This window comes from Meriones unguiculatus, chromosome 8 (genome assembly GCF_030254825.1).
Source record: "Meriones unguiculatus strain TT.TT164.6M chromosome 8, Bangor_MerUng_6.1, whole genome shotgun sequence".
Lineage (NCBI taxonomy): Eukaryota > Metazoa > Chordata > Mammalia > Rodentia > Muridae > Meriones > Meriones unguiculatus.
In genome coordinates, this window is record NC_083356.1 from 109,281,756 (window position 1) to 109,308,815 (window position 27,060).

The 27,060-nt window shown below is 45.1% G+C and overlaps 1 protein-coding gene across 17 annotated transcripts in view; it reads left to right on the forward strand.

The window, feature by feature from the left end:
- Ctnnd1 (catenin delta 1) overlaps window positions 1-27,060 on the forward strand; it is a 51,795-nt gene that overhangs the window by 15,280 nt on the left and 9,455 nt on the right. For 7 of the 17 annotated variants that reach the window (XM_060390361.1, XM_021642901.2, XM_060390362.1 and 4 more), the window contains 13 exons: window positions 8,853-8,969; window positions 10,097-10,385; window positions 12,628-12,699; window positions 13,765-13,917; window positions 14,273-14,808; window positions 18,668-19,131; window positions 20,342-20,525; window positions 22,907-23,024; window positions 23,973-24,126; window positions 24,480-24,497; window positions 24,891-24,959; window positions 26,266-26,393; window positions 26,492-26,642. In XM_060390361.1, the coding sequence (XP_060246344.1) occupies window positions 10,191-10,385; window positions 12,628-12,699; window positions 13,765-13,917; window positions 14,273-14,808; window positions 18,668-19,131; window positions 20,342-20,525; window positions 22,907-23,024; window positions 23,973-24,126; window positions 24,480-24,497; window positions 24,891-24,959; window positions 26,266-26,393; window positions 26,492-26,642 (2,242 nt within the window). In that variant the 5' untranslated portion in view covers window positions 8,853-8,969; window positions 10,097-10,190. The remainder of the gene's footprint in view (window positions 1-8,852; window positions 8,970-10,096; window positions 10,386-12,627; window positions 12,700-13,764; window positions 13,918-14,272; window positions 14,809-18,667; window positions 19,132-20,341; window positions 20,526-22,906; window positions 23,025-23,972; window positions 24,127-24,479; window positions 24,498-24,890; window positions 24,960-26,265; window positions 26,394-26,491; window positions 26,643-27,060) is intronic. The other 10 variants (XM_021642900.2, XM_021642908.2, XM_021642911.2 and 7 more) reach the window with 6 other exon arrangements.

The following is a 27,060-nucleotide window of genomic DNA, read 5'->3' on the forward strand; positions in this document are numbered from 1 at the left end:
CTAGATTTCTAGGTGAGGCTTGCCAATGGGAAGTAGATGACTGGTACAGAGTAATCTCTGTTGTGGCCCTTTAGATTTACGTGCTTGTCCCTATAGAAAGAAGCAGTCTGGTGCTGAGAGGCGGTGGTGCAGGCCTTTAATCAGGCAGGAGGCAGAGTTCAAGGGCAGCCAAGGCTATAAGGAGAAACTCCCTCCCAGAAACAAAACAAAAAAAGAAATTTAGTCTGAATTAGAATATAAGCCCCCAGAATTGAGGAATATTTTGCCTTTTAAAGTGAAGCTAAGAACCAAAGGTCTCCCTGGGTGTTCGGTGTCGTGGTGGTCACCTTGCCCCTTAAAGGGACAACCCGACACTTGGTCTCTCTTGCTCCTGGCCTCTTGGCCTTTTCCCCTTTCTCTATTGGGGCGCCCCTCTCTCTTCCCCCTTCTCTCTCTTTTCCCCCATCATGTCCTGCTTTCCCTTCTCTCCCTCCCTCCATCTCCACCTAATAAACCTCTCTATAGAAGATCTGTCATACGTCCAATCATCTCTATTTAGTTTGTCCCATAACCTTACACTGGGTGTCTCCCCTCCCTACCCGGTTCCTCCAGCGCCTTAGTTTGTGTGTTTGTTTAGCTGGGAGCTCACTGCATAGCCCAGACTAGCCTTGACATTCTCCTGCTTCAGTCACACTGTCACACTTACCTGTATTTGGATTAGGGGTGTGTATGTACAGTCATTATCATGCTTAAGAAAATAACAACAAAAGTCCCTTGTTTTAACTTTAATGTACTCAGAATGACTCAACCACAGGAAGCATAGAAAGTTCATACACCTTCTACCATATCAGGAAGAAGTATTTTGGACTTGAGTAGGATGTTTCTATGACTTATCAGCAATGCTACTTCTGATAAATGCTTTACTCATCATAATAAAGGAGTACTAATGGACATACCCACTGAGGCAAAGAGGCACCAGAGCCCACCTGAGTTTTCAAAAAAGAAGCTAGGCATCAGACAGATACTAGCTAGGCCAGCTCACAGACAAGTTGGTATCAGATCAGAAGGTCTTAAGAGGATTCTACTAGTAATTTTTATGGGGAGATTTCAGTACTCTAGTTTTCTAGGGTTGGATTTTATCTTTCATTCAGGTGGAGAAAGAATTTCATCCTGTTACCTGTTGATACAGTTAAGATAAACTTTCATGCTTCCTGTCATTGCTTTCTTCATAGAGTCACAGTTGGTCATAGCAAGTGTTCTCTAAACCTGGCAGAAAGACTGTCTATTGTCCTTTGTCCTTTTGGGGGCTTTGAGAAAGTAGGGACTTTATACATTATGGCTCAGTTACCTGCTTCCTCCCTTTCCAAGTTATTTTCCAATGATGAGTAAAAGAGAAGAGGAATGCCAGATAGGAAGTAAAAGGGTTAGTGAGATGCATCTTTAAAACAAAGAATGTGAGCTCTAAACAGTTGGATCACCTCTCCTGAACCCAAAGGTTAAGCTTTTGTCTGCATTTATTTTTTATTTTTTGCCTGAAGAATATAAGGTGTCACAGTTAATTTTAGGATTTCCCTTTTTACGAGGAGAGTTGCGTGTTGTCATCAAAGGTTGAATTTTTCTCACTTCTCATGTGTACTGCCTTTCCTTTTTTTCTCCCTCTTTTTTCAGGGAGAAAAAAGGCATTTGGCCTCTCCCCTTCCTGGAGTCTGACACCTCCCCCACCCTCACTGTTATCTTTGTTTTGTTATCGGCTTCTCCTCAAGCCCTGCTTTTTCCTTATTAGGCTAGGCAAGGTGCCTTTGCTAAGGTTGCAGAGGGATCTAGCTAGCTGTCTCCGTGTCTCTTGAAAACTCGGTGTTCTTTGCCCCAGCCGAGGGCCTTGATGACCAGCCCCTGGCTGAGGAGAGGAGAAGAGAGGGAGTTGGCCTGAGAGAGCAGAAGGACTTGTTAGACCAGTCCTGTGTATGTGTCATAGAACTCCGAAGAGAAGCAGGTTTGCTTTCTTTCCCTGCCCTTTCAGTCCTGGGCTCCTAGACAGAGTCATGCCTTTCCTTTGCTTCAAAGCCAGCCCAATTTTAATCAGTGTTAATGTGCTAGGGTTTGGGTACATAGGAGGGGAAAATAGAACAAGAATAATATTTCATGTGGTTTCTGAACCTTATTTGTGTTGAGGTTTTGTTGTTATTGTTTTGTTTTTTTCTTTCGAGACAAGGTTTCTCTGTGTAGTTTTGGCTGTTCTGGACTATTTATAGACCAGGCTGTCCTCGAACTCACAGAGATCCAACTGCCTCTACCTCCGAGAAAGCTGGGATTACAGTCGTGCATCACTGCACCTGGTGATAGAAGTAATTTCCCCCTTCCTTTTCTGATATCTTTCAGTGTGTGGTTTCCTCAAACTACTAGACTCCAGTGATCTTCCTGCCCGTGCAACCAGCTTTTACTGTGGCCCTTCCCCCTTCCTAGTCAGCTTTGTACCCCTGAGCTGTCTCCCCAGTCTCCATAGACTATTTTTAGTTATAAATTTTCACTAGGAACTGCAAATCCGTCTTGTACTGGTGGCCAGCATTTATTTTAACATTCTGGAAGCTGAGATAGGATGGCTTCAAGAGTTTGAAGATAGTTTGGCCTATATACAGGTCAGCTTAGACTGCAGAGTAGAGCCCTATCCAGAAACAATCAAAAAGAAAAGCAAACAAACAAACATTAAATTCTGCAATGGATGTAATGTGATTTCTAGGAAGCTGAGACAGGAGACAAGGAGGAATGCTGCGTTGTAGGCTAGCCTGGTGTATACATCTAAGTGAAGTTCATCCCTCCGCTCGGCCACATGCCACCTGAAGCTGAGTCAAGCCAGGGTGGCTAAGACTTATTGTCTTGGCCATCTGTGGCCTATGGATTTGTGCCTTTCAGATGGCCCCTGACCCAGGAACCCTTTAGCCCTGGTTATCCTGACCCTGGTCATCTCTCAGGGCCACAGAGCCTTTTAGTGCAGCATAGGTCCATTGCTCCAGAACACAGCCTCTGGCAAGCTCAGAAGAGATGCTGCCATGCCAGCCAGTGGGGGTGGGAAGGATGCAGAATCACACAGTGTAACCCAGGCTGTTACGGAGCTCATCTAAGAGCTCAGGCTGGCTTCTCAGCAACTCCTAAGGATGCCCCTGCCACAGCCTCCTAAGTGCTTAGACTGTAGGTGTGGGCTACTACATAGGCAGAAAAAAAAAACCTGTTAGGGTTTTTGTTGTTGTTGTTGTTGTTGTTTTGTTTTCTTTTTCTCCTTTGCCACCATCACCACTGTCTGGCTCTTTTGCTCTTAGTTTTTTTTCAAGGCAGGGTTTTTCTGTGTAGCCTTGACTATCCTGGATTCGCTTTGTAAACCAGGCTGTCCTTGAACTCAGAGATCCCCTGCCTCAGCCTCCCTGAGTGCTGGGATTACAGGTGTGAGCTGCTGCCCCTGGCCCACCTGGCTTTTTTTGTCTTATTTATTCATGTGTATGCACATATTTAAGTGCACATGTGTGCAGGTGCCTCAGGCAGCCAGAAGATACGGAGTCCCTTGGAACTAGAATTTGAGGTAGTGGTGAGCTGCACGACTAGGTGCCAGGAAGTGCACTTGGCTCCTGGGGAAGAGCAGCTAGCCTTCTTAACTGTCGCACCGTCTCTTCAGTCCCATGTGTTTAGTTTAAGCTTAAAAGACATGTGTTTACTTTCCCCAGAGGAAGGTAATAGACACAGAGGTCCCATTAATTCCCTGAGTGAGCCTTAGGTGGGCATTGGTCAGCCTTTTCCGTAAATCGGAGCCTCAGGGAAATGCAAGAACTGGGCTATTTCTAGAGTGTGAATGTTGTTGCTCAGTAGTTCTCAGTTGAAAAGTAAAGCAAAGTTCCCTTTAGATTGATAATAATATTTTATTAATAGTTAATAATGCCATAATAATAACGGTACTGTTATTGTTGTCATTCTACGCTGCCCAGGCTGACCTAGAACGGACTTGAGCAACAGGCACAGATACATTCTCTTTTGTCTTTGGAGCTTTTCTTTGCTTGTGTGTTATGGAGGACTAATCCTTAGGGTCTTATGACTGTACTTAGCTCTGAATTACTGAGTAATTCCGTAATTGAGAGGTGGTCTTCTTGAACTCCTTATGTGGCCCAGATATGCCCTGAATTGTGATCCTTATGTCTCACTCAGCTAAAGTATTAGGGTTACAGGTATAGACCTTCCTGGGATGGGGTTAGTATGGATCTGAATTTAAACAGAGAAGTGAGAAATACTATAATTAATCTGATTTTAAGAAGGTAGAACTTTTGTGAGGGGTGGGCTGTGGGCTGCAACTTTGGACTCTAGTACCAGTAGTTTTCCTCATACGGAGTTTTAGAAAAACTTTTAACAGAATATGTTTGAAATTTAGAAACAGAATGGTAATTTTCTGTGGGAGTGTGCTTGAATAGGAACATTGAACTGTAAGTTTTGGACACATCCTTTCTGGCTGAAAGTTATGTCACACAGTGTTACAGGTTGTTTGCTGTATGTTACTAAGTAACAGGCTTGGTGCTTTAAAAAATCATTTTATATCCTCAGAGATGGAAATGGAGTTTGCTTTGAGGAAGAACATACATTTGTGGCATTAGTTTGTATTTATACTGTATTTACAGGAAGAAAGGAAGCTTTGGGACTGGTTACAAAAGATTGTACTCTTTCCCAGAGCCTGAAGGTCGAATCATAGAGAGCTCTTCAACTTGGGGAGAATTGGGGTTTCCTCCAGCACAGCTGTGCTCAAGCCTTCACCCAAGTCAGGCCATGTATGGGTGTGTTTACCTGAGCTTGATGGAAGTGTGAGTGAGTGTGCGAGTGTGTGTGTGTTATTCATAGTCAAACAAAGCTCTGGAAGGAGGGTAATGGAAATTAAACAGTGTTTAACTCCTCTTGGTTTTCCTAGATAACTTTTGGTAGAACCAGTGATTGGATCCGAGATCTTTTGAAGTCAGGGTTTCATTTAATCTTTGCCATTAAGAAAAGTAAAGAATTCCGGTGGTGGCATGGGAGCAGAAGGGCATGTGGTTTCTTCCACTGACATTCAAGTTCCATGTGTCCAAATGTAGTAATTAATAACTACAACAGTTACATTGCCAGTGGCTTTCCATAGCATATGTCTTGGCTTTCTCTAAGCACTTCATATGGGTTGTTCATTTAGTTTTCATTACTACCCTTACGTGTTTTGTTTTACAGAGAAGAAAACTGAGATTTAGATTAAGTAGTACCTTGTCCAAGATTGTGTAAATGTTGGATCTGAGACTTGGATATAGTTAAGATCTAAAAGCCCGTGGTCTGTGATGATGATGATGATAATGATTGATTGATGCTGTGGTCTCACTCTGTAGCCTAGGCTGGCTTCTAACTTATAGCAGTTCTCTTGACCCAGCCTTCCAAGTGCTGATGTGAGTCACTATGCCCATCCCAAATTAGACTTCTCTGAAGCATGTTTTATTACACTTAGCGATTTGTGTGTGCATATGTCTGGGAACATGGGTACTGCAGCTCCTGTGAGGAGGCCAGAGGACAGCTTGTAGGAGCAGCTTTCTCCTCCTACCCTGTGGTCCCAGGAATCCAACTCAAGTCATCAGGTCTGGTGGCAACAGTCCTACCCCATGAACCATCTCATTGCCCAAGTAGAGTTCTCTAGCTGGTTTACAGTACAACAAACCATTCCAGGGATTGTGCCCTGCTGTGTGATTGGCACTGTCTGAATCTTTGGTCCTTTTGGACATTTAATTTAATAGACCTTGAAGTTCCAACAGAAGAGACTGACTTTGTCGTTGCTATTACTTGAATGAATGAGGTGTAGACCTGGAAGGGCTTTCTCGATTGGGTGGGGTCCATACAGTAAAGACCTGTGCCTGTTAAAGGCAACCCAGCTCTTCTCAGAAAACACACTGTCAGGGGAGTGACAAGATTAAACAGTCCACGGTGTGATCTATTTTTGGTGAAAGTATCTGTTTCACAACATTAATGTTGAACTTGGGAAGGGGTTAGACCAAACTTAGAGAACTACCCTGTTTGTCTGTGTGTTGTGTGTTGTGTGTTTTTCTTCCTTCCTTCCTTCCTTCCTTCCTTCCTTCCTTCCTTCCTTCCTTCCCTCCCTCTTTCTTTCTTTCTTTCTTTCTTTCTTTCTTTCTTTCTTTCACCAGACTAAGAGAACTTTTCCCTTATTTATTTATTCAATTCATTCATTTATTTATTCACTTTACATTTTTATCACAGTCTCCCCTTTCCCCCAATCCCCCCTTACACCCCCCTACTTCTATCCCCCCTTCCCTTCTCCTCAGAGAATGGGAGACCCCCCCATGGGCTGTAGGACTAGGTACATCTTAGAGGACTTTTTTGATGCTAGCCAAAGTCAGTTAGTGGTTTGCATACTGGTCTCTAGCACAGTCTTTATGGTATGTGGCAGGAAGAGGAGACATCAAGTTATGAGCGTTCTGCTCATAAGACAGCTATAGCTTGTCATGTCATAGCTGTAGCTTCCCATATATATATATATATGCTTTCCTTTTCTCTTCCTTGCATTTATACAGACATGGATATTTCCCCCTTCCTCTTCCTATAATAGTTAGGAAGGTGTAGGTCAAAGGGCCTTGGACCATTCATTCCTTCATTCTTTTTTGGGAAAGGGTGGTGGCCTGTAGCCTCAGGCTGGGCTTGAACCTGTGGTTCTCTTGCTTTAGCCTCATACATGCTGGGAATATAGGCATTTGTCAATATGCCCTGCTTGGACTTGTACTTGTATTTAAGCAGCACGATATAGAAGAAAATGTGGGCTTTAGAAATATTCTAGCCCTGGGTTTAAATTCTAAATTTGCTACAAACTATAGGAAGTTGGTTAATTTTTTCACCTATGAGTCTGTTTTCACATTTGCAGTAAAACTGAACTTCCTTATGGTTTCTGTGATTGCCAAGGCAATAAATGTAAGCCATTCAGGCATTGGAAATTTTTTTGTGTTCTCTTTGTTGAGGTAACAAACTGGTAAGGCCCTGAGGAAGAAATAGAGTTAGTGTTGCAGATTTGTACTGCCACAGTGACAATCAGGTACTAGAGAGACACCCTCTGTCCGAGAAACACTGGTTTAGTGAAGACCTCGTCGTCCACAGAGCTGGAGTAGAGGAACCAGCTCATCTGCTCTGTGCAGTTCAGTTGTGTTCTTGATCCGATTAACTTCATCTCGTACTTTACAAAATAGTTTGGGGCTGAGACATTACCATGAAGTAATGTAATTGGAAGACTGAAACTAACTCTTGAAACAACTTAACACGTCACCTCGTAGAACACACTATCTCATGCAGTCTTCACAGCAGCTCTGACCTAGAATGGGCTGTTGCTATTGACAGCACACAGATGAGAATGACCGTAGCATAAGCCAGGACTGGGACCAGTCATGTGAGTTGTATCCTGTCTCACAGAGCCACTGCTTCTCTCTTCTAAACACAAATCTGTCCATGGCTAAAGACCTAGGAGCGTGACCCCTTTTTCTCCTTGACTGTCTTTTCCTCTGAGAGGCGTCTGGTCGGCTTTGAAGCTGGGATGGTGGAGGCAGTGTTTCTCCAGACCCTGCTTTGTAACCTAGGTTCCTCAGCGTTTCCTCTAACTTTCCTTTGCTCCCTGTATCAAATTAAAGTGTGGGGAGAGAAAGTGGTCATTTATGGCATAGCTACAAACCCTGTCTCTCTGTGGCAGGGAGTGTTGCTTCTCTGTGCCCCACAGTGGTGGCTGGGCTTTTATTAGCAAGAAGATTACAGGGCGGAGGCTGCCACAGTGTAGCTGCAGTCCAGGCCCTGTTTAAAGTCAGTAACTGGAAGTCTCTCTTGATGCAGAAGGTTCATAGGTCACTGGACATAGTGGATGAGGGCAAGCATTTGAAATGAAGAAATAGGGACAACAAGGAAGCAATTAAAACAAGCCAGGAATGGTGAAAAACTCTTATACTCCAGAGCTTGGGCAGTAGAGGCAGGAGGAGCAGCAATTCAGGGCTAGCTTCAGTGAGCTTGAGGCTAGCCTGGAAGACTGTTACAAACAAACAAAAGCAAAAAAAAAAAAGGACTTATTGAAGGAAGCCCTTTGGGTGGCTATTTGGAATGTGGGGTAGGAGAATGAGAAGGTGGCCTTGGGCTTTGGGCTGAGTAAAAACGGTGGTTGATATGTGATTGTAGGCGCCCAGGGCTGGGTAGGAGGGACTTAGGGACAGTTGAACATGTTCTTGGATTTAGTTACTGCGTTAACTCAGTTTACTGGGCACCTCTTCATCAGTGTGCCCTGGGTACTCTTGCTTGCTGGATGCTGGGTACATTTTAAGGCACACAGGCCCAGGCTTTTGTGTTTGGTGGGGCTCTGGGAAGCGTGGGAAAGGAGCCTAAGCACAAGGCTCGGCCTAGGCTAGTCCCCACATGCCTTCCCTACCATGACTAGAGCACTGCTTTCTCAATGTCTTTGTGGGCATGCTGGGACTGGGCCTGGAGGTTTCTGCCTTAAGGGTGGGAAGGAGGAGGTTGGGTACTCCAACAACAAATTTCACCCCCAAATTGGTTGCCTGACAGAGAGGATATGTGGAGTTTTATATACGGTATAACCTAGTCTGTCTCTGCGTGGATTACTAGTAGAGGAAGTGTAGGTGACAGTCTCTGCTTTAATTAACCCTATATCCGGAGCCCACATATCTGAACACAGCAAAGTTGAAAGGGTATTTTTACATAAAACAATTAGAAATTGCATCTTAAATAACCCCCTGTCATTTCTAATACCTCCCCTTACTCCTCTTGTGTTTATTCATTGGGTACAGTTTATTTTCTTCCCATTCTCATTTTTCCACCAAATATTTCTGCAGCTGTCTTCTTCCTGCCTGCTGCTTGCTGAGGTGGCTGGGTGCTTCCATGATTTATTTGATTCTAGACTGGGCTGCTCTCTGTGTTAGACCAATCAATCAGTTACGGCCCTCTAACAGGTGTGTATGGAATATGTGTTTGTTGAGAATTAAACATTATTTTAGGGGTCTTCTTTTCTTTAGGGGGTTGGTGAGAGAATAGGGAATAAGGGAGAAAAATGTTCCCATAGTTTGCTGTTCAGCAGCACACACTTTAGCTATCCATCTATTTGAGACAGGGTTTCTCTATGTATCTCTGGCTATCCTGGAACTTGTTCTGTAGACCAGGCTGGCCTTGAACTCATAGAGATCCATCTGTACCTGCCTCTCAAGTGCTGGGGTTAAAATTATGAGCTACCACACCTGGCCACAAAAACTTTGAGACAAGATCTTGCTAAGTTGCGTAGGCTGGACACAAGCTTCTGTAGTGCAGTCAGGCCACGAAGCTGTGATCCTCTGCCTCCTGAGAAGGCAGGCCCATACTGCAGACAGAACTAGAAGCAAAGCTGGTTTTTAAAATACAGTGTTCTGTGGTTCTATCACTGTGTTGTTTTATCTAGCAGTTTGCTTTCTATAATGTAGTAAAGCTTTAGAAGATAGAAGGCCTCTTCATAAATGTATGAGACATGGAGGCTTAAGTTCTTCTGTCTTTCAGCTTTTTTTTTTTTTTTTTTTTTTTTTTGAGACAAGGTTTCCCTGTGTAGCCTTGGCTGTCCTAGACTCTCTTTGTAGAGCAGGCGGCCTTGAACTCACAGAGACCTGCCTGCCTCTGTTTGCCAAGTGTTGGAATTGAAGGCGTGCGCCAGCACACCTGGCTGATTCCATTAACTGGCGTGTCCCTGTGGCCAGTAAGTGTCTCCTTGTACCAGGGAGTTAAGGCTTTGGTCAGACTGATGCCTGCAAATATTTCCAGAAAAAAATAATGTAATTTTAACCCTATGCTGTAGCCTTATGCCTGGCCGACAGTGTGGAGACTTTGCTCAGCTGCCACGACATTAGGGGTTGGTATGGAGCGTGGAAGAGGGCAGCAGGCAAAGGGCCCTTGTCGGATCTAGCATTGGTGGCGGCTCCCAAGCTTCCTTGGTGGCGGCTTGCTTTCTGCAGTGCAACCACAGAGGGCGCTGTGGCGCTGGGGATTAACAGTTCATCTGTCTTCTCTGACCTGTGATCTTCTCTCTTCTCTCTCTTACCCACCCCACCCCCAATAGTGTGCAGTGAGGGGACCTACTCCCTCCTTTCTGCTCCCTCTGTGGTCCACCTTACTCTTTGTCCTGCCCTGCGGCGGCTCCTCCCCTAACCTTCATGGACGACTCAGAGGTGGAGTCGACCGCCAGCATCTTGGCCTCTGTGAAAGAACAAGAGGCCCAGTTTGAGAAGCTGACCCGGGCGCTGGAAGAGGAACGGCGCCATGTCTCGGCGCAGCTGGAACGCGTCCGGGTCTCACCACAAGATGTCAACTCACTCATGGCCAACGGCACCCTCACCCGTCGGCATCAGGTAACCCCCTCTCCATCAGACCTGCAGGTAGGGCTTTGCATGGTCACAAGAGAGGCCAAGAGATCCTTGGTGAGATGCCACTGGCCCTGGGCTATCCAGTGCTTACACTGCAGGGTGAACTGTGCCAGGGCTAACACTGATTAACAGATGAGGGATGTGTTGCTGATCTGAGCTGAAACCCTTTGTGACTTCCTGTTTTGCTGGAGTGGGTTTTCTGAGCAGGAATGCAATTTTAGTTATGGTAGAACACTTTGGAGCTATGTTCAAGTCACTTCTCTTTTCTTTGAAATATCTCTCAGGGTCAAAAATTAGGAAAGAATGTCTACTTGGTGGCTGGGGAAGTTAGGTGGCTTGGATTCTAGTTCACTCTCATCCAGAGATCAATCTGTTCTCAGAAAATGTTTCCGTGTTCCTAAGTTGTATATTCTGTTCCCTATTGTGCCTGTGTGCTTACTGTTGGATGAATCTTTTTGGATGGAGGGGTCATTGTTAGCACTGGAGGGGGGAGTGTTATGCAATTATTTAAACCAGGTCACCACTGGAGCCAGTGGTCTCTGGGCTGGCTGCCTGATGTGACCTAGGAGACTGGTGTTAGAAATGAGAACTATGTTGTGTTTCCTGTGGTTTATATCTGACTGCACTGTGATGTGATGTAATCTGTCTGAGGTTTTATCTCTGTGTGTGTGTGTGCGCGCGTGTGTGCATGCCGCTGCTTAGTAGACTGACTCTGAAGAGGTCTCGAACTAGAGCAGCGCTTATACTTAGTTCTCTTAACTAACTGCTTATTTATTTTTTTAATTTATATATTTTATAGTGCTAGAGATTGACCCTGGAGCCCTGAAGGTGCTAGGCAAGTGCTCTAGCACACTTACATCCTAAACTCATTATTTACTTACTTGGGAAGAGCTGGGGATGGAACCCAAGGTCTTGTGCATGCTAGGCAGATCCTCGGCCGCTAAGCAGCTTTTCAGACCTTAGGGTATCTGAAGACAGGGTGTGGGTGTGTAGCTCAGACTGACTTCAGACTGGCGATCCTCCTGCGTCTGCCTCCCTAGTGCGAGGATTATAATCATGCACAGCTACTTGCTTCCTCTTTAAACTAGTGTACATAATTTGAATTGTGGATAATCATGAATTTAAAAGATGTTTTAGCCAGGTGTGGTGATACAGGCCTTTGATCCCAGCACTTGGTAGGCAGAGGCAGGCAGATCTGGTTCAAGGCCAGCCTGATCAATACAGAGAAACCCTGTGTGGGGAAAAAAAAAAAAGTTTTATACATGTTTGCAGTATCCAGGGAAATTTACAAGAACTTGAGTAGAGAGATGGGGATGAGTTAGACTGAGGGAAAGTGGGGTCGCTCAGACTTTTAGGTAGTGGGGAATCCCAGGATTTAGTGGTTTTTCTCTTGCTCTTTTATTTTTAACCTCTGCTCAGCAATGAAACCACACCCTTCCTTCTTCCTGAAAGCAAAGTTTAACTTCCTCCTCCTGCAGCATTACACTATGTGTGAAGAGGATGGGTGAGGAAGAATCCCATGGTTCTTGGATCTTCCTGTATTCTCTTGGGAGAAGAGCAAGAAATGCGCTTTTATTTGTTCAGTGTCATTACACCTTGGTGCTTGAGAAAGAGCAACTTAAGAATGTCTTAGACTGTGTCTTGCTGTGACTTGACGAAGCTGTTCAGATTCTTCTTAAAGGCCGTTGCCCAGGACTTCCCTTCATATTAACTCTTTGCTTTCTTTAAAAAGCTTTCTGGAATAGGAGTTTCCCATGGTAGCAGAGCATGATGATTCCTAAAACAATAAAAGCTTTTTTGGGAACCACCCAATGTAGCTTTTCCAACTTTCCTATATTCTTAGGACTTTCCCAAAGGTTGTGTGTAGGGAGCTTATCAGAGTCGGTGCTGTTTTTTCAGCAAAATTTTGTTGAATGTTTCTCCTACGCCAAGCACTGCTCAAAGATACTAGAGATACAGCCTACTGACCCCAAGCTCTGTTTTCTCATGAAACTCACACTCTTATGCTCCAGAGACCCACCGTGCCAGAATTTTAGGCCTGATTCCAGTTTTGAGGAAGTGGTAACTTAAGATTAAGGAGTGTCACCACTGTTCCTTATGAGTGCTGATGCCAGTTTCAGGCCACAGACACCTTCTTTAAAGCCCTTTCTTTTGGAAAGAAAGATGTTTGTGTTTGACAGAACAAAGGAAGGCCAGAAAATAAATTGTCCTGTGGGCTGTGTTTCAGAACGGCCGCTTTGTGGGCGATGCTGACCTTGAGAGACAGAAATTTTCAGATTTGAAACTCAACGGACCCCAGGTAATTGTTTTGACTCAAGGTCTGGATGGCTTTATTCATATCTTTTTGCTTCTCCAGCCTTTACGATTGTATTGGTGTTCCGGAGTGCTTACTATAAATGCTCATTAGTTCTTCAGTTTAGGAAAGTTAAAGGTGCCATTCCAAATTATACATAGTTTTGTTGGTTTAAAAAAAAAATCATTGGCTTTTATCACGGCACTCCTGTCTCATTTGAGCCTCTGGTACTGCAGTTGTTTTGAGGGAGACCATGATTCTACACTGTAGGAAAGCTTACCGAAAATCTGACGGGGGAGTATCTGGTGAATAACATCAAACCATCAAAAGATAAGCCTTGTTGGGCCTGGTGGTTCAAGTCTAATCCTGGTCTTTTGGGAGGTTGAGGCAGGAGGATCAGAAGCCTGCCTAGGAAATTATTGAAACTGTATCCCTAAGTAAAAGTAAGAAAAGGTTCTGGATTGCTCAGTAGAAGGTGGAATTCCTGCCTAGCATACACCACATGCAACTCCTAGTACCACCCAAGACAAAACAAAACCTCTTATTGTTACTATGTTTTAATCTTAAAAGGTCTTTATTGGTTAAGCTGTTCTTTTTGGAGTATTATTCAGATGTAGACATGACAGCACGGTTTATATTTAAACAGGTGACAAGAATGGGAAGTCAAATCTGCTGCCTCTGTCATGTCTGCATGATTTGAGTTACCTCTTTTTATTTATGTTGTTAGATACCTAGTACTGGGAAATTATATTTACCCTCCTTTTACACAAGTTATTATTTACTTATTGAGCACGGTGGCTCAGTGTATGGTCCTGGCTGACCCGGAATTTGCTGTGTATATTAGAGTGGCCTTGACCTCACAAGGCAGATCTTTGCCTCTAGAGTGCTGGGATTAAAGGTGTGCCCTGCCTTTTTGTACAAGGTGAAAGGTGACAACACTCTACAACCCTTGAGGCCAATGGGAGATGCATGAAAACTACTATGAAACTAGAAGCCCCAGTGTTTCTTACTTACTAGGCTGGACTGTTACTGCAGAGGTTTAGTATAGCTTCACTCTTCTCTCTCTCACAGGACCACAATCACCTTCTGTATAGCACTATCCCCAGGATGCAGGAGCCAGGGCAGATTGTGGAAACCTACACAGAGGAGGACCCTGAAGGAGCCATGTCTGTTGTTTCTGTGGAGACCTCGGATGATGGGACGACCAGGCGCACGGAGACCACAGTAAGCGAGTTCTGCCTCCCTTCAAGTGATGGGCCCCTGGTGGTCTTTAGTAGAGGAGCGAGCCAGTTAGGGGGGCGAAGGCACTGATGCCAGAGAGAAAGCTATCAGTGTGCAACAGAAAAGAAGGTGAGAGGACCGTGGGAAGAGGGAGTATGACACTCATACTAGTTTCCCTAGGAGTTAGTGACAAGGTGGTTTTCTCACTTGGGTAAGAGAGGCATAGATGACACTTGAGACATTTCTATGTGAAGACCTAGAACGTGGGGGTTTGTTTTTTAGGGTAGTGTGGAATTTAAACTTAGATTCTTCATTTCCTTCAAGAATTGGTTTTCTTTTTCTTATTCCTTAACTGAAGGTCAAGAAAGTTGTGAAGACAGTGACAACGCGAACAGTACAGCCAGTCCCCATGGGACCAGATGGGCTGCCCATGGATGCCTCATCCGTCTCCAACAACTACATCCAGACTCTGGGCCGTGATTTCCGCAAGAATGGCAACGGGGGCCCTGGTCCCTATGTGGGGCAGGCAGGCACTGCAACTCTTCCTAGAAACTTCCACTACCCTCCAGATGGATACGGCCGACACTACGAGGATGGTTACCCCGGTGGCAGTGACAACTATGGCAGTCTGTCCCGGGTCACCCGAATTGAGGAGCGGTACAGGCCCAGCATGGAAGGCTACCGGGCCCCCAGTAGACAAGATGTGTATGGGCCCCAGCCCCAGGTTCGAGTAGGAGGGAGCAGTGTGGATCTGCATCGCTTTCACCCAGAGCCGTACGGGCTGGAGGACGACCAGCGCAGCATGGGCTACGATGACCTTGATTATGGCATGATGTCTGACTATGGCACTGCCCGTCGCACAGGAACTCCCTCAGACCCTCGCCGCCGCCTCAGGTGAGCAGGAGTGAGGGAAGAGAGGCTCCTCTTTTTCCCATCTGGGGAAGGGTGGCTTTGTTTTGAGAGCTTTGGGGGATTGGTGACCACTGGTGGACACTTAGGCTCCTTTCCTTTTCCTGGAAAGCACAATGACTGTTGGTTTGCTGTCTTACTCTTTCTTGTTGTCAGAGTCCTATTTCAGTTATACCAAGTGATTCTTTTCTGTCTGTGTGCTATTACATTTTGAGACCACGTATTGGTAGCTCAGGCTGTCCACCGATCTGGCTGTGTAGTAAAGGATGATCTTGGACTCCTGGTCCTTCTTTATTCTTCTTCCAAATCCTGGGATTACAGGTGTGCCACCACATTTGGTGAGAAAGTAGCCAGATGATTTATGCTTGTAATTCCACTGCTGAGGAAGCTGATACAATATTAATCTCAGGATGTTTAAAGCCTGTTTGGGCTATTGTGTTGACTATTTATAAACAAAACCCAAAAGAAAAAAGTGATTAGTGGTGGTTACTGGTCCCTAAAAAACAGAACTGGCCTGCCATGCTGTAACTTCCGCCTAAGATCTGTCTCTCTCTTGGTGAAGAGTCCAAAGCTGGGGTCAGGAAATGTCACGCTCTTGTTTGTGAGTGCCTGTTTAGCTACTGCTTTGCTGTTAGAACACAGGACTTTGTTTAAGAGCTTTCCTTGCATTAGTTCTAATCTTGATGTTTATAATCTCACAGAAGCCCTGGCCCTTTGTAGTTAGTTAGGGCTTTATGAAGGCAGTGAGTTGGGAGTGGTCCTCCTGTACTGTCCATTAGTAACAACTCCCAAAGGTCACTAAGCGACTGTCCATTCTGAAGGGTCTTTTTCTTTGAGGTGATCTTTGGTGACATGCCTGTGTCGTGGTTACTGTGTGGATGAGTAGGAGTTGCCTTGGAAGACTGTTTTAGAATGGGGTTAAGGGTCTCCCTCTCTTCCCTTTCTTTTTGTTGGTGTTGAGACACAGGGTGGCCTCTGAGACAGCTGGGGTTAAAGGCGTGCCCCAGCATCCCCGGCCGCTTGGCCGTTCCTCAAGGGCCCGTGTTAGACTTGGTGTGCTATTCATTAGTACCTTGGGTTCGTTTTCATATTTTTTAAAGGTTATTTAAGAAATTCTTAGATCTGTGTGTATACAAAAAAACATGTTTGGTTTTGGGCTACAAACATAACCTGAGACTAAATCCGAGTCTATATTTTCAAGCCACGAAATAAGAGAAGATTTCTAGTTATCTTGATAGAGGCGCCCTGGCAGGCGTTACTCAGTTTTGTGCGGAGGTTCATGGCCTTGCAAAGCAAAGGTCTTGGCACTTACTTCAGAATGTATACTAGATAGTGTTGGCCAACCATAAACTGAGTTGGTCTGGGACAGGAGTAGAGGCCCTCCTGTCTAAGCCTGAGTCACTGGCGCTTTTCAGAGGGCGTGGTTAGCCCAGTCAACTCCCATGTGACTCACCTTTTATTCCTGAAGGGGCGCCAGAGCTTAGCAGCAGTAAGTTAGCCAGAGGTAGATAGCAGCTATTCCTGGAACAGTCTGCCTAGGTTGTGGGGCTGGAGTACAAGTCTTCGCGCTCTGACTTTCCTTAACAAAGAGAGATTAGACATTGATGGGTGTGGATGGCCAAGCCCTTCCCTGCTTGCCCTTTGAAGTGGCCGTTCACACAGAGAGGGCTTGGGTCTTGGCTCTTGGTTTGTTCCAGAGTGGCATTGGAATCCTGCTTGACTAGCAAGCACGTCTTCTGCTTCCTGTTCAGGCCTACTAGAGTAGTGCAAGGTCAAACTTACACAGTGAGGCCGTGATTAGTGTGAAAAGCACTGAAACTAAAAACCCTGGTCTGGTTTCTGCCGTTATCCATAGAGCCTTAAGCAAGTTATTTGATCATTTGGTCAGTTTTGTTATTCATAAAAGAAAAGACTCTTGATCTGTACTGCCTATGGAAGAAGGAAGTATAAAGATAGATTTCATTGAGTGACTAAAAAAAAAAAATTGGGCAGGAGCAGTTATTTTTGTAGTTGCTTATCTTAAACAAGAAAGATATGCTCATCACACAGCTGAGACACTGTTCTCTCAGGAAGAGCGGTTTGCTGTATCCTTGGAGTTTTCTTGTGTCCTGTTTTCTCTCATTAAAAGGACATGTTTTTCATGTACTGTTTATAATCTGCTTTTAAAACAACTTTATTTTGTTTCAATGACATTTTATTTTTATATTACTTTATTTATTTATTTATTTTTTTGAGACAGAGTTTCTCTGTGTAGCCATGGCTGTCCTGGACTCCTTTGTAGACCAGGCTGGGACATTTTAAATTTTATTTATTTTTCTAACTAAATTATTTGTCCCACTGAATCCTTCATGGTTTAATGGTCAGCGCTGATACCTGGTAGGTAGGCTTTTTTTTTTTTTTTTTAAGATAGGGTTTCTCTGTGTAGCCTTGGATGTCCTGGACTGTTTTATAGACCAGGCTGGCCTCGATCTCACAGAGATCAGCCTGTCTCTGCCTCCCTGAGAGCTGGGATTACAGGCGTGTGCCACCAAGCTGGGCCAGGCTAACGTTGTGTCTGGTGACAGTGGGGGTGGTTGTATGGAGAGTCCCACACAGTAGATTTTGCTCTCCCCAGTGGGAGATGAACTCGCAGATAATGGGCTCTTCCCTTCCTCATTTGAATAAATACTAGTTTGGCAGACTCACCCTCTAGTGGTTGTTGGGAGTACTGAGATAGGAAACGATTTTCATTTGACTTCTTTCAGCATCCTCCTGATCCAAGTGCTGGCGGTAGGTTAGATGTTGGTGTGTAGATGCCATTTTGGCAGAATTAGAAGTGTAGAAGTTGGAGGATGGACTCCTTCTGGAGCACATGCGTCTATGTAGCATCTGAGCCCTCAGTAAACTGTGACCATTAGTGTTCAGGGTTACACTCCTTAGCACTACTGTGCGCTCCTTCATCTGTTTTGGTCGCTTCTTTGAATTTCCAAAATAGGGCAGGGGAGAGCTTACATATGAAATGTGCCTAATGGTCTTGTTCTACCAGCTGTGTCCTGTGTGGAAGTGCCTTGTTTCCTGTTCAGCTAAGGATTTAAGAACTATTCAAAGGCTTTTTTTTTGGGGGGGGGGCTGCAGGGGTGGGACAATGTGTTGGTTTGTGGCCTAGATTGCTAGGAACTTGCTATCTGGCCTCAGACTCGTGATCCTGTGTCTGTCTCCCCAGTGCTATGCCTGTAAGACCTGCTGTTCTCGGGTTTTATTTGCTCACTTACGTGATGTGGAATCAGTTGCTTAACTCTTCCGTCCAAGGATTTCTTTCATTTTAATCAGAGAAGTTAGTAGCTGTCAGATGTAAATACTAAGGAATCAGGATTGGTTCTTTTTGTGATTACATTTCTAAATGCTTGTCTTTCTCAATCAGCAAACTTCACAGGAAAAAAAAGAGAAATGGTTTTAGTGTAAATACAGGCTACTTTTGAATGATTAAAATTGGGCATGGGGAGCTGGTTCAGTTTGGTGAAATGCTTTCTGCACAAGCATGAGTTTGCTGGCTTAGCTCTGTGGTGGCTCACACTTGTGATCCAAGCACTGGGGGACAGAGATCAGAGGATCCTTGGGTACTGCAGGACAGTGAGTCTAGTTTATAGCCAGCTTCTGATTTGCTAAGAGACTGTCTCAAAGAGTAAGGTAGAGGGCCCTTAACAAGACTTGCACTCACACAAAAGCATTCCGTATTGACCAAACAGAGGAGATCCGTGATCTTTGTGCAGAGCTGGGACTGATCCTGCCTTGAAGAGAATGGGTAACAGAGATGTTACCCAGAAGCCAGATCTAACTGTTGGTTCTTGGTTCTCTGAAAACCCAGGAGCTATGAAGACATGATTGGGGAGGAGGTGCCGCCTGATCAGTACTACTGGGCCCCCTTGGCTCAGCATGAGCGGGGAAGTTTAGCCAGCTTGGATAGCCTTCGCAAGGGCGTTCCCCCACCTCCAAATTGGAGACAGCCGGAGCTGCCAGAGGTAATTGCCATGCTAGGCTTCCGCTTGGATGCAGTGAAGTCCAATGCTGCGGCGTACCTGCAGCACTTATGCTATCGAAACGACAAGGTGAAGACTGATGTGCGGAAGCTCAAAGGAATCCCGGTGCTGGTAGGGTTGCTAGATCATCCCAAAAAGGAAGTGCACCTCGGCGCCTGTGGCGCTCTCAAGAATATCTCTTTTGGACGTGACCAAGACAACAAGATTGCCATAAAAAACTGTGATGGTGTGCCCGCCCTGGTTCGGCTGCTCCGAAAGGCTCGAGATATGGATCTGACTGAAGTCATTACTGGTGAGTACTAGGGTGGGAGTCACTGTTACTCTGTAGAGAGGTGCAGATCTAGAGGTTCCAATCCATTACCTTTTCATTCATTCATTCATTCATTCATTCATTCATTCATTCACTTTGAGACATGGTAACTCAAACTCTGTAACTCTGGCTGGCCTAGAACTCACTATGCTGAGCAGGATGGACTTGAACTTGAAGAAATCTGCCTGCTTCAGCCTCCCAAGCTGGGATAAAAAGCATTCGCCACCATGGTTGGCCAGGCCATTTTGATTATAGGTTCTGAAGTATGGGCCTTGGGTCAGCTCTGCTTCACATATTTGATTGGATGATACTAGGCAAACAGTAATGGCAGGGGCATGTGTGCCGGCATCTCCTCTCCCCCTCCCCGCCAGGTTTTTTTGTCTTGTCTTTTGAGACAGGATCTTTCTGTACATAGCCTGGCTCTTCTGGAACTCACTGTGTATGCCAGACTGACCTCGAATTCGCAGAGATTCACCTCCCTCTGCCTCCTGAGTTCTGGAACCGAAGGTGTGGCCGCCACGCCTGGTACAGTGGCCAGCTGCCGCAGTAGAGGAGTGCGCCTTCCAGACATGGAAGCCAAGTGCCAGTTGTTGTTTATCCTCAGCCTGATGGTTTGTTGTAAACCTGTGCCTGTCTTGACTCAACCTGCCTATTCCAGTTGGAAACTTGAGCTTAGGGTCCTCGCTTTATTTAGATTGTGCACGGTGAGCTATTAGTGTGAACTGAGCAGTCTGAGGGCCATGGTCACCATTCCAGGAAGAAGAAAGTAAATAAATGTTAGCTCTCAATTTGCAGGCTGTTTTCCCAGAGGTCATCTCCACTGTTGGAGTTGATTTTGGCTGGCATGATCTGGGATGAGGTAGAGTGTGCCCTTCACATCCAGTGAACAAAGGCTAGGGCTACCGACTGCTGGTCAGCATCCAGCAGTGGGCAGGACAGCTTTTCACAGGCTGAGGTGGAGAGACTGGCATGCGTTGGTGAGCATGGAAGTCTAGAAATACTGTTCATAAAGCTTTGCTCTGTGGCTGCGCGTCTACTGAGCTACAGGGTAGGCAGAGCTTACCGTGGGCCACAAGCAGAAGGCTGACTGAACACTACTTGGGTCACAGAAACTCAGCAGTGGACATCCTGTGACCCCTGAGCACGACAAAGGAGTAGAACAGAGCTCTCACTGACGAATTGTCCCTGCCAGGAACCCTGTGGAATCTCTCATCTCATGATTCAATCAAAATGGAGATTGTGGACCACGCGCTACACGCCTTGACAGATGAAGTGATCATTCCACATTCTGGTTGGGAGAAAGAACCTAACGAGGACTGCAAGCCACGGCATATTGAGTGGGAGTCAGTGCTCACCAACACCGCTGGCTGCCTTAGGTAAGTGAAGGTTTCTGAGACTAGAAAGACTGAACTTCTAGCCTTTACTCCTGGCACACCGGGAGGCAGAGAGAGGCAGATCCCTGTGAATTTGAGGCCAGCCTGTTCTACAGAGTGAGCCCAGGACAGCCAGTGCAACACAGGAAACCCCTGTTTTGAAGGCTGTGCAGAGGTTGGTAGTGCAGGCCTGTGAACCGATCTGAACTGAGTCAATAGCCTGCCTGTATACCACAGAGTGAGTCCAAGGCCAGCGGGAGACTGTTAAGACCCTGTCTCCGCACACATGGTCTATACTCACTTATATAGTCCTATAAGATATGATAAACATAATGAAATCTACACACCTAAAGAAGATAAACAGGAAAGAGGACCCGGGGTTAGACGACCAATCCTCACTTACAAAGACAAATGAGAGATGCATTGGACGTAGGAAAAAACAAGTAACAGGTCAGGGGCCTACCACAGAGGGCCTCTGAAAGACTCTACCCAGCAGGGTATCAAAGCAGATGCTGAGACTCATAACCAAACCTTCGGCAGAATGCAGGGAATCATATGAAAGTAGGGGGAGTTAGTATGATGTGGAGAGGATAGGAGCTCTATAAGGACCAAATATATCTGGGCACAGGGGTCTTTTCTGAGACTGACACTCCACCAAGGACCATGTATGGATATAACCTAGAACCTCTGCTTGGATGTAGCCCGTGGTAGCTCAGTAACCAGTTGGTTTCCCATAGTAAGGGTAACAGGGACTATCTCTGACAGGAACTCAATGATAGGCTCTTTGACCTCCCCATCCCCTAAGGGAGGAGCAGTCCTGTTAGGACACAGAGGAGGACTTTGCAGCCAGTCCTGAAGATACCTGATAAAACAGGATCAGATGAAAGGGGATGGAAAGTGGACTTGGAAAGGGGCAGGGAGGAGATGAAGGAGGGAGGATGGGATTGGGAGGGAATGGGGGATCGGGATACAGCTGGGATACACAGTTAATAAAATGTAACTAATAATAATAATAAAAATGGTAATAGCATACACAAAGTTACCTACTTAACAAACTGTAAAGTAAAATTTGCAGTTGATTGCTTCATAAGCAACATGAAACCAAGGTTTATGAAAATAAACCTAAGTGAGTAAGGCTACATGATCAGGTACTGTGGAACATACTCCTCCTCCTTGGACCCTTTCAACCAGATCTGGTGGTGGTTCCCGGGGAACATTCTTTAGATCTCCATTAGTATCTGTAGAAAACCATCCTACTTACCTGTCACAAATAAACTCTTGGCCAACACATTACATCACAGTGGTACTGCTGTTTCCAGAGCACATGGGAGCTCTCTTCTCAGGAAAGACTGGGACATAAAGCACAATACCAGAATGCAGCCCTCAGAAACAGACACACGTACTCTACCTTCATCTCTGCATGACCCCTGAAATGGATAATGGTAGAGCAATGGGGAGGAATTTTAGAGGGAGACGATACACAAACTCACAGATAAGTGGGCTGTTTACCCACCTTCACGTAGCTGAACAATTTGCAGTTGGTAGGGGAAATAAAAAAGACCCTGTCTCAGAACAGATTCAGTATAGCTTATCTGATAAAGTGCTTGCCTGGGTTCAGCCTTCAGTACCACACACACAAACACATACCATCCCTATCAACTTTTATGGAAGTCTTTTTATTCATCTACTTATCTATCTATCTATCTATCTATCTATCTATCTATCTATCTATCTATCTATCTATTTATTTAAATTTTCGTTTGCTTGCTTCTTTTGTGGTCCTGGGAACCAAATTCAGGGCACTGCATGAGCTAGGCAAGCTTCTGCTCTACCTGGTGTATACTTGACCTCAGTTTACCTGCTTGTGGTTTTTCTCCCTTCCTCCTCCTCCCAGCTCCTCACTTTTATTCCTCTTTCACTTTGTTCGTTAATTAGGTAAATACCTGTTTATATTCTAGGTCTGGACTTGTGTGTGTCTTAGGCCCTGTCACAGTTATCTGTCTGGGTTTCCCGACGCCTGGCCCTCCCCACAAGCCCTCCTGTCATGGTGCTGAGGATTGAACCTATTGCCGTGTATATCCTTGGGCCGGCTGTTTACCGCTTAGCTCTATCCCTACCCATGACGGTCACACACACAGAGGAGGTCAGGTCCTCTGGGGCTACAGCCAACACGTGGGTGCTGGTGGTAGAATCCAAGGCCTTAGAAGAAGAAGCAGAGCAGAGTGTTCTTGTCGCCTGACTGCCCTCTCCAGCCCCTGGTATTAACAGTTTCTTGCCCTGAGTAGAAAAGACCTAAAGGAATTTTCAGATGTAGATGAGAAAAGACCCCTGAGGGAGGACTTCAGGGATCTGAGTCATCTTCATGCCTTTTTTTTCCCCCTTAGAAATGTAAGCTCAGAGAGGAGTGAAGCCCGCCGGAAACTTCGGGAATGTGATGGCTTAGTTGATGCCCTCATTTTCATTGTTCAGGCAGAAATTGGGCAGAAGGATTCAGACAGCAAGGTAAGTTAATGACTGTGAATTTTGTTCACAAAGTACCTGTGGCCTAGATCTACCACTTCAGGCTCTCAGGTAATATAAAGTACTTATGCCAACCATTCTCCTTAAAGTGGGCATCTAGTTCAGAAGAAAAGATTATGTGCGTGTGTGTGTGTGTGTGTGTGTGTGTGTGTGTGTGTGTGTATACGTACATGAGTACACAAGAGAAGCAGCCAGGAGAGCATTTTTTGTCACTCAGGCACCCCACCTTATTCTTTGAGGCACTGTCTCACTCTGAATGTAGGTTGTGTTCTTTGGCTAGGCTGGCAGCAACCCTGTCTCTGTTCCTATAGCAATAGCTCTATGTGTGCACCCCAGATCATGCCTGGTTTGTTGTGCCTCAAGTGCTGCTAATGACTAAGCCATCTTTCTAGTCCTAAAGATAGTTTTTTTTTTCTTTTTTTTTTTTAATTTTTAATTTTACTTTTGTTACAGTTTTTTCACTTTGTATCCCAGCTGTAGCCCCCTCTTCCCTCCCCTCTCAATCTCACCCTCTCTCCCTCTTCTGTGCCCCTTCCCCAGTCCACTGATAGGAGAGGTCCTTCTCCCCTTCCATCTGACCCTAGTCTAAGATAGTTCTGTTTAGCGCCTCACACCCAACCCCATATAGAGTAAAGCCGCTTGGTAGTCTTCAGATTGCTTTCTTAGGAGAGGTCTCGGTGGCCTGAATGTTGGGTCACCAACTAGTTGCAGAAGCTGTTATCTGTTTGAAGTTAGACTTCTGTTAGCCTGAAGATAACAAGGATTTTGAGGAGTCTGGGGCACTGATAAGACAATCTGAGAGAAGACAGATTGAGTTATGCATTTTAGGATTGATATTTTAATATTCAAATCATGGAGACTTAGGATTCCTTGTAAATCATCACAGCCATTCTCTTTTCCAATTGAACCCTTTGTTTTCACGTCCCTAAGCTTGTGGAGAACTGTGTCTGCCTCCTTCGGAACTTATCATATCAAGTTCATCGTGAAATCCCACAGGCAGAGCGTTACCAAGAGGCACTTCCTAGTGTGGCTAACAGTGCTGGGCCACATGCTGCCAGTTGCTTTGGGGCCAAGAAGGGCAAAGGTGAGTCTACTTAGTTCCTGTTCTTTAGTATGGGATGACTTAGCTTTCTAGGTACTTAATGAGTAGTCTGGAAGTCCACCTAGTCGAGACTTGTCCTTTGCTCTGCTGCTGCTCCCTTGTTCTGTATGCTTTGACTGTGGTGGTGGTGGTGGTGGTGTGAGGATGGTGATGGTTGTTGGTGTGTTTGTATATGGGGCGGTGAAGGACAAGAACTCAACTAATCTGGGGCCCTCCTCCCTATTCCTCTTCCTCTGCTTTCTTGTGTACTTGCCCATGATCCTGTTGACATCTTTCTCCTGCGTTTTCTTCCTTCATTTCTCTCCTCGCTTTCCACCTTGGTGATTCCCTGGAAGATGAGTGGTTTTCCAGAGGTGAGTGTAATCTTTTAAGGCGCTTGTCTCCTTCTAATTTGCATGGTTTGGTTTTTACCTTCCCTAATATTTCTTTGTCTAACCCTTCCCTGTGGATGCATGTAGGAAAATTGAGTTGAGGGAAAAAAAACAACGTTGAAGTAAGTTTAGATCTTCTGGGTTGTGGTGTTGACATGCTGTTTCTGGACAGCAGTCCCTTTTGTCGGACTCGGTTAATAGCAGCAAGAGTGGTTATCGTTTTGGTCCTTGTTTCTGCATCATCCCTTTTACCTCTTGGTATTGCCTTTCTGATCTGAAGATTCTGACTGAGGTATGAAAAACTGTCAGGTGGAATCTTTCCTTTCTTTAAAAGCTCTTAACACTGTTCTCTCTGCCCTTTCCACACTGTTATAGGGAAAAAGCCCACAGAGGACCCAGCAAATGATACAGTGGATTTCCCCAAAAGAACTAGTCCTGCTCGAGGTAAGTTACCCTGTACTCAGTCCCCAGAGGTCTCAGATGTAGTGCTTGGACATGTAACATATTTATGTTACCAGTTGTTCCTGATGTAATGGATTTGAAGTGCTGGGAAAGTGATAGGAAATTCACAGTATTCAGGCTGGAGTTCAAAACAAGGCTGGGTATAATGGTGCATGCATGCAACCTTAGTTGGACAGCTTAGTACTTGGACAGCTGAGGCAGGAGGATTGCTGTCAGTTCAAAGCCATGTTGGCATACAGAATGAGAACCTGCCTCAAAAAAAGAAAAAAAGACTTAGCTGTTGCTACTTCAGTTTTTTGGATCTCGAACGTTACAGTTAGAAGAAATCCCTTTATCACTGCTTGAATCTTTAGACCCACTGTATTAATAAATATTAACTTACTGGCTTTCCATAAATATAAAAGATGTTAATTAAATGATGTTAAATCTCAGTTCGGGAGAATGACTGAGTTAAATTAGAAGTAATTTGTTTGAGATGTTAAATCATTATGCTTGATTGCTTATGGTACAAACACAGCTAAAGTTAGCTATGGGATACAAGTCAAGGAGGAGGGAGGGAGGAATTGAATATGATGGAGTTGCTGTCCTGTTTTTACCATGGACTAGTTAGTTGTCACTATTTTATGACTTTGCTTTTGTTGAGACAAGTTCTCACGATGTGGCCTGGCTGTCCTGGATCTTTCTATTTTTAGACTAGACTGGCTTCAGACTCGCAGGAATCTGCATACCTCTGCCTTCCAAGTGCTGGGATTAAAGGGGTATGACTGCTAGTAGTTAGAGTAGTTATTCTTTGTTTTGTTTTGTTGTTTTTTAAAGACTTATTGTGTACAATGTTCTGTTTGCATGTACACCTTCGTGACACAAGAGGGCACCGGATCTCACTATACATGGTTGTGAGCCACCGTGTGGTTGCTGGGAATTGAACTCAGGACCTCTGGAAGAGCAGTCATTGCTCTTAGCCTCTGAGCCATCTCTCTAGCCCCTAGAGTAGTTACTCTTAAAGCAAGGGATCAGCTGGGCATGGTGGTACATGGTTGTAGTCCAGCACTTGAGAGATTAAGACAGGAAGATTGTGAGTTTGAAGACAGTGTGCTTGACATTGCAAGACCCTGTCTCGAAGGTAAAACAAAACCTAAGAAGAAAGAGACATGAAGTCAAGCCTTTGAGTTTGCTCTTGAGTTCATAAGGAAGTAGAGGGAGCTTAATGGTGGAGAAGCAGAACTGCAGGCAGCCAGAGCCTGGTTTGTAGACAATGATTAGTGTTCTCTGTCTCGCCCTTTCTTTGCAGGCTATGAACTCTTATTTCAGCCAGAAGTGGTGCGAATATACATCTCACTCCTCAAGGAGAGCAAGACACCTGCCATCCTAGAAGCCTCTGCTGGAGCTATCCAGAACTTGTGTGCTGGGCGCTGGACTGTGAGTGCCTCATGGACAGTGGATTTGGAGGTCGGGAGTGTAGATAACTAGTTTGCTGTCATTTGTAATCTTTTCACCACTTCCCATGTGCTTCCCAGTACGGTCGATACATCCGCTCCGCTTTGCGTCAAGAGAAGGCTCTCTCTGCCATAGCTGACCTCCTGACCAGTGAACATGAGCGAGTAGTGAAAGCTGCATCTGGGGCACTGAGAAATTTGGCTGTGGATGCCCGGAACAAAGAGTTAATTGGTGAGGATTGGAATTGGGGCCTCGCACAGTGCCTGGATTCCAGCAAATGTTTGTAGTCATTTGTTGACATCACTGAAGAGAAGGATCCTATAGCCATAGTTTATGTGTCTTGAGTATTGAAGGTTTATGGATTGGTGGTTTTTAAAAAAGCAAGAAGTGATGATTCCTCAAAAACATTATAACCACTACTATTTGTTGAATATCTGCTTTCTCTCTGTGTAGGCATTGTTTAGGATTTTTCTATTTGTTTAATTTGCCCAGAATTAATATAGCTACTTAGTGGCAGAGCCCAAGTTGTTAACCTTCTAAATTCATAAAGAAGACTGTGTCCCATTCACCATCATAAGGGAGTGCTGAGCATCGTGTTTTCATTAGTGTGCCTGAAGAGACCAGGCAGTGTGTTTGATGTCCAGCAGCA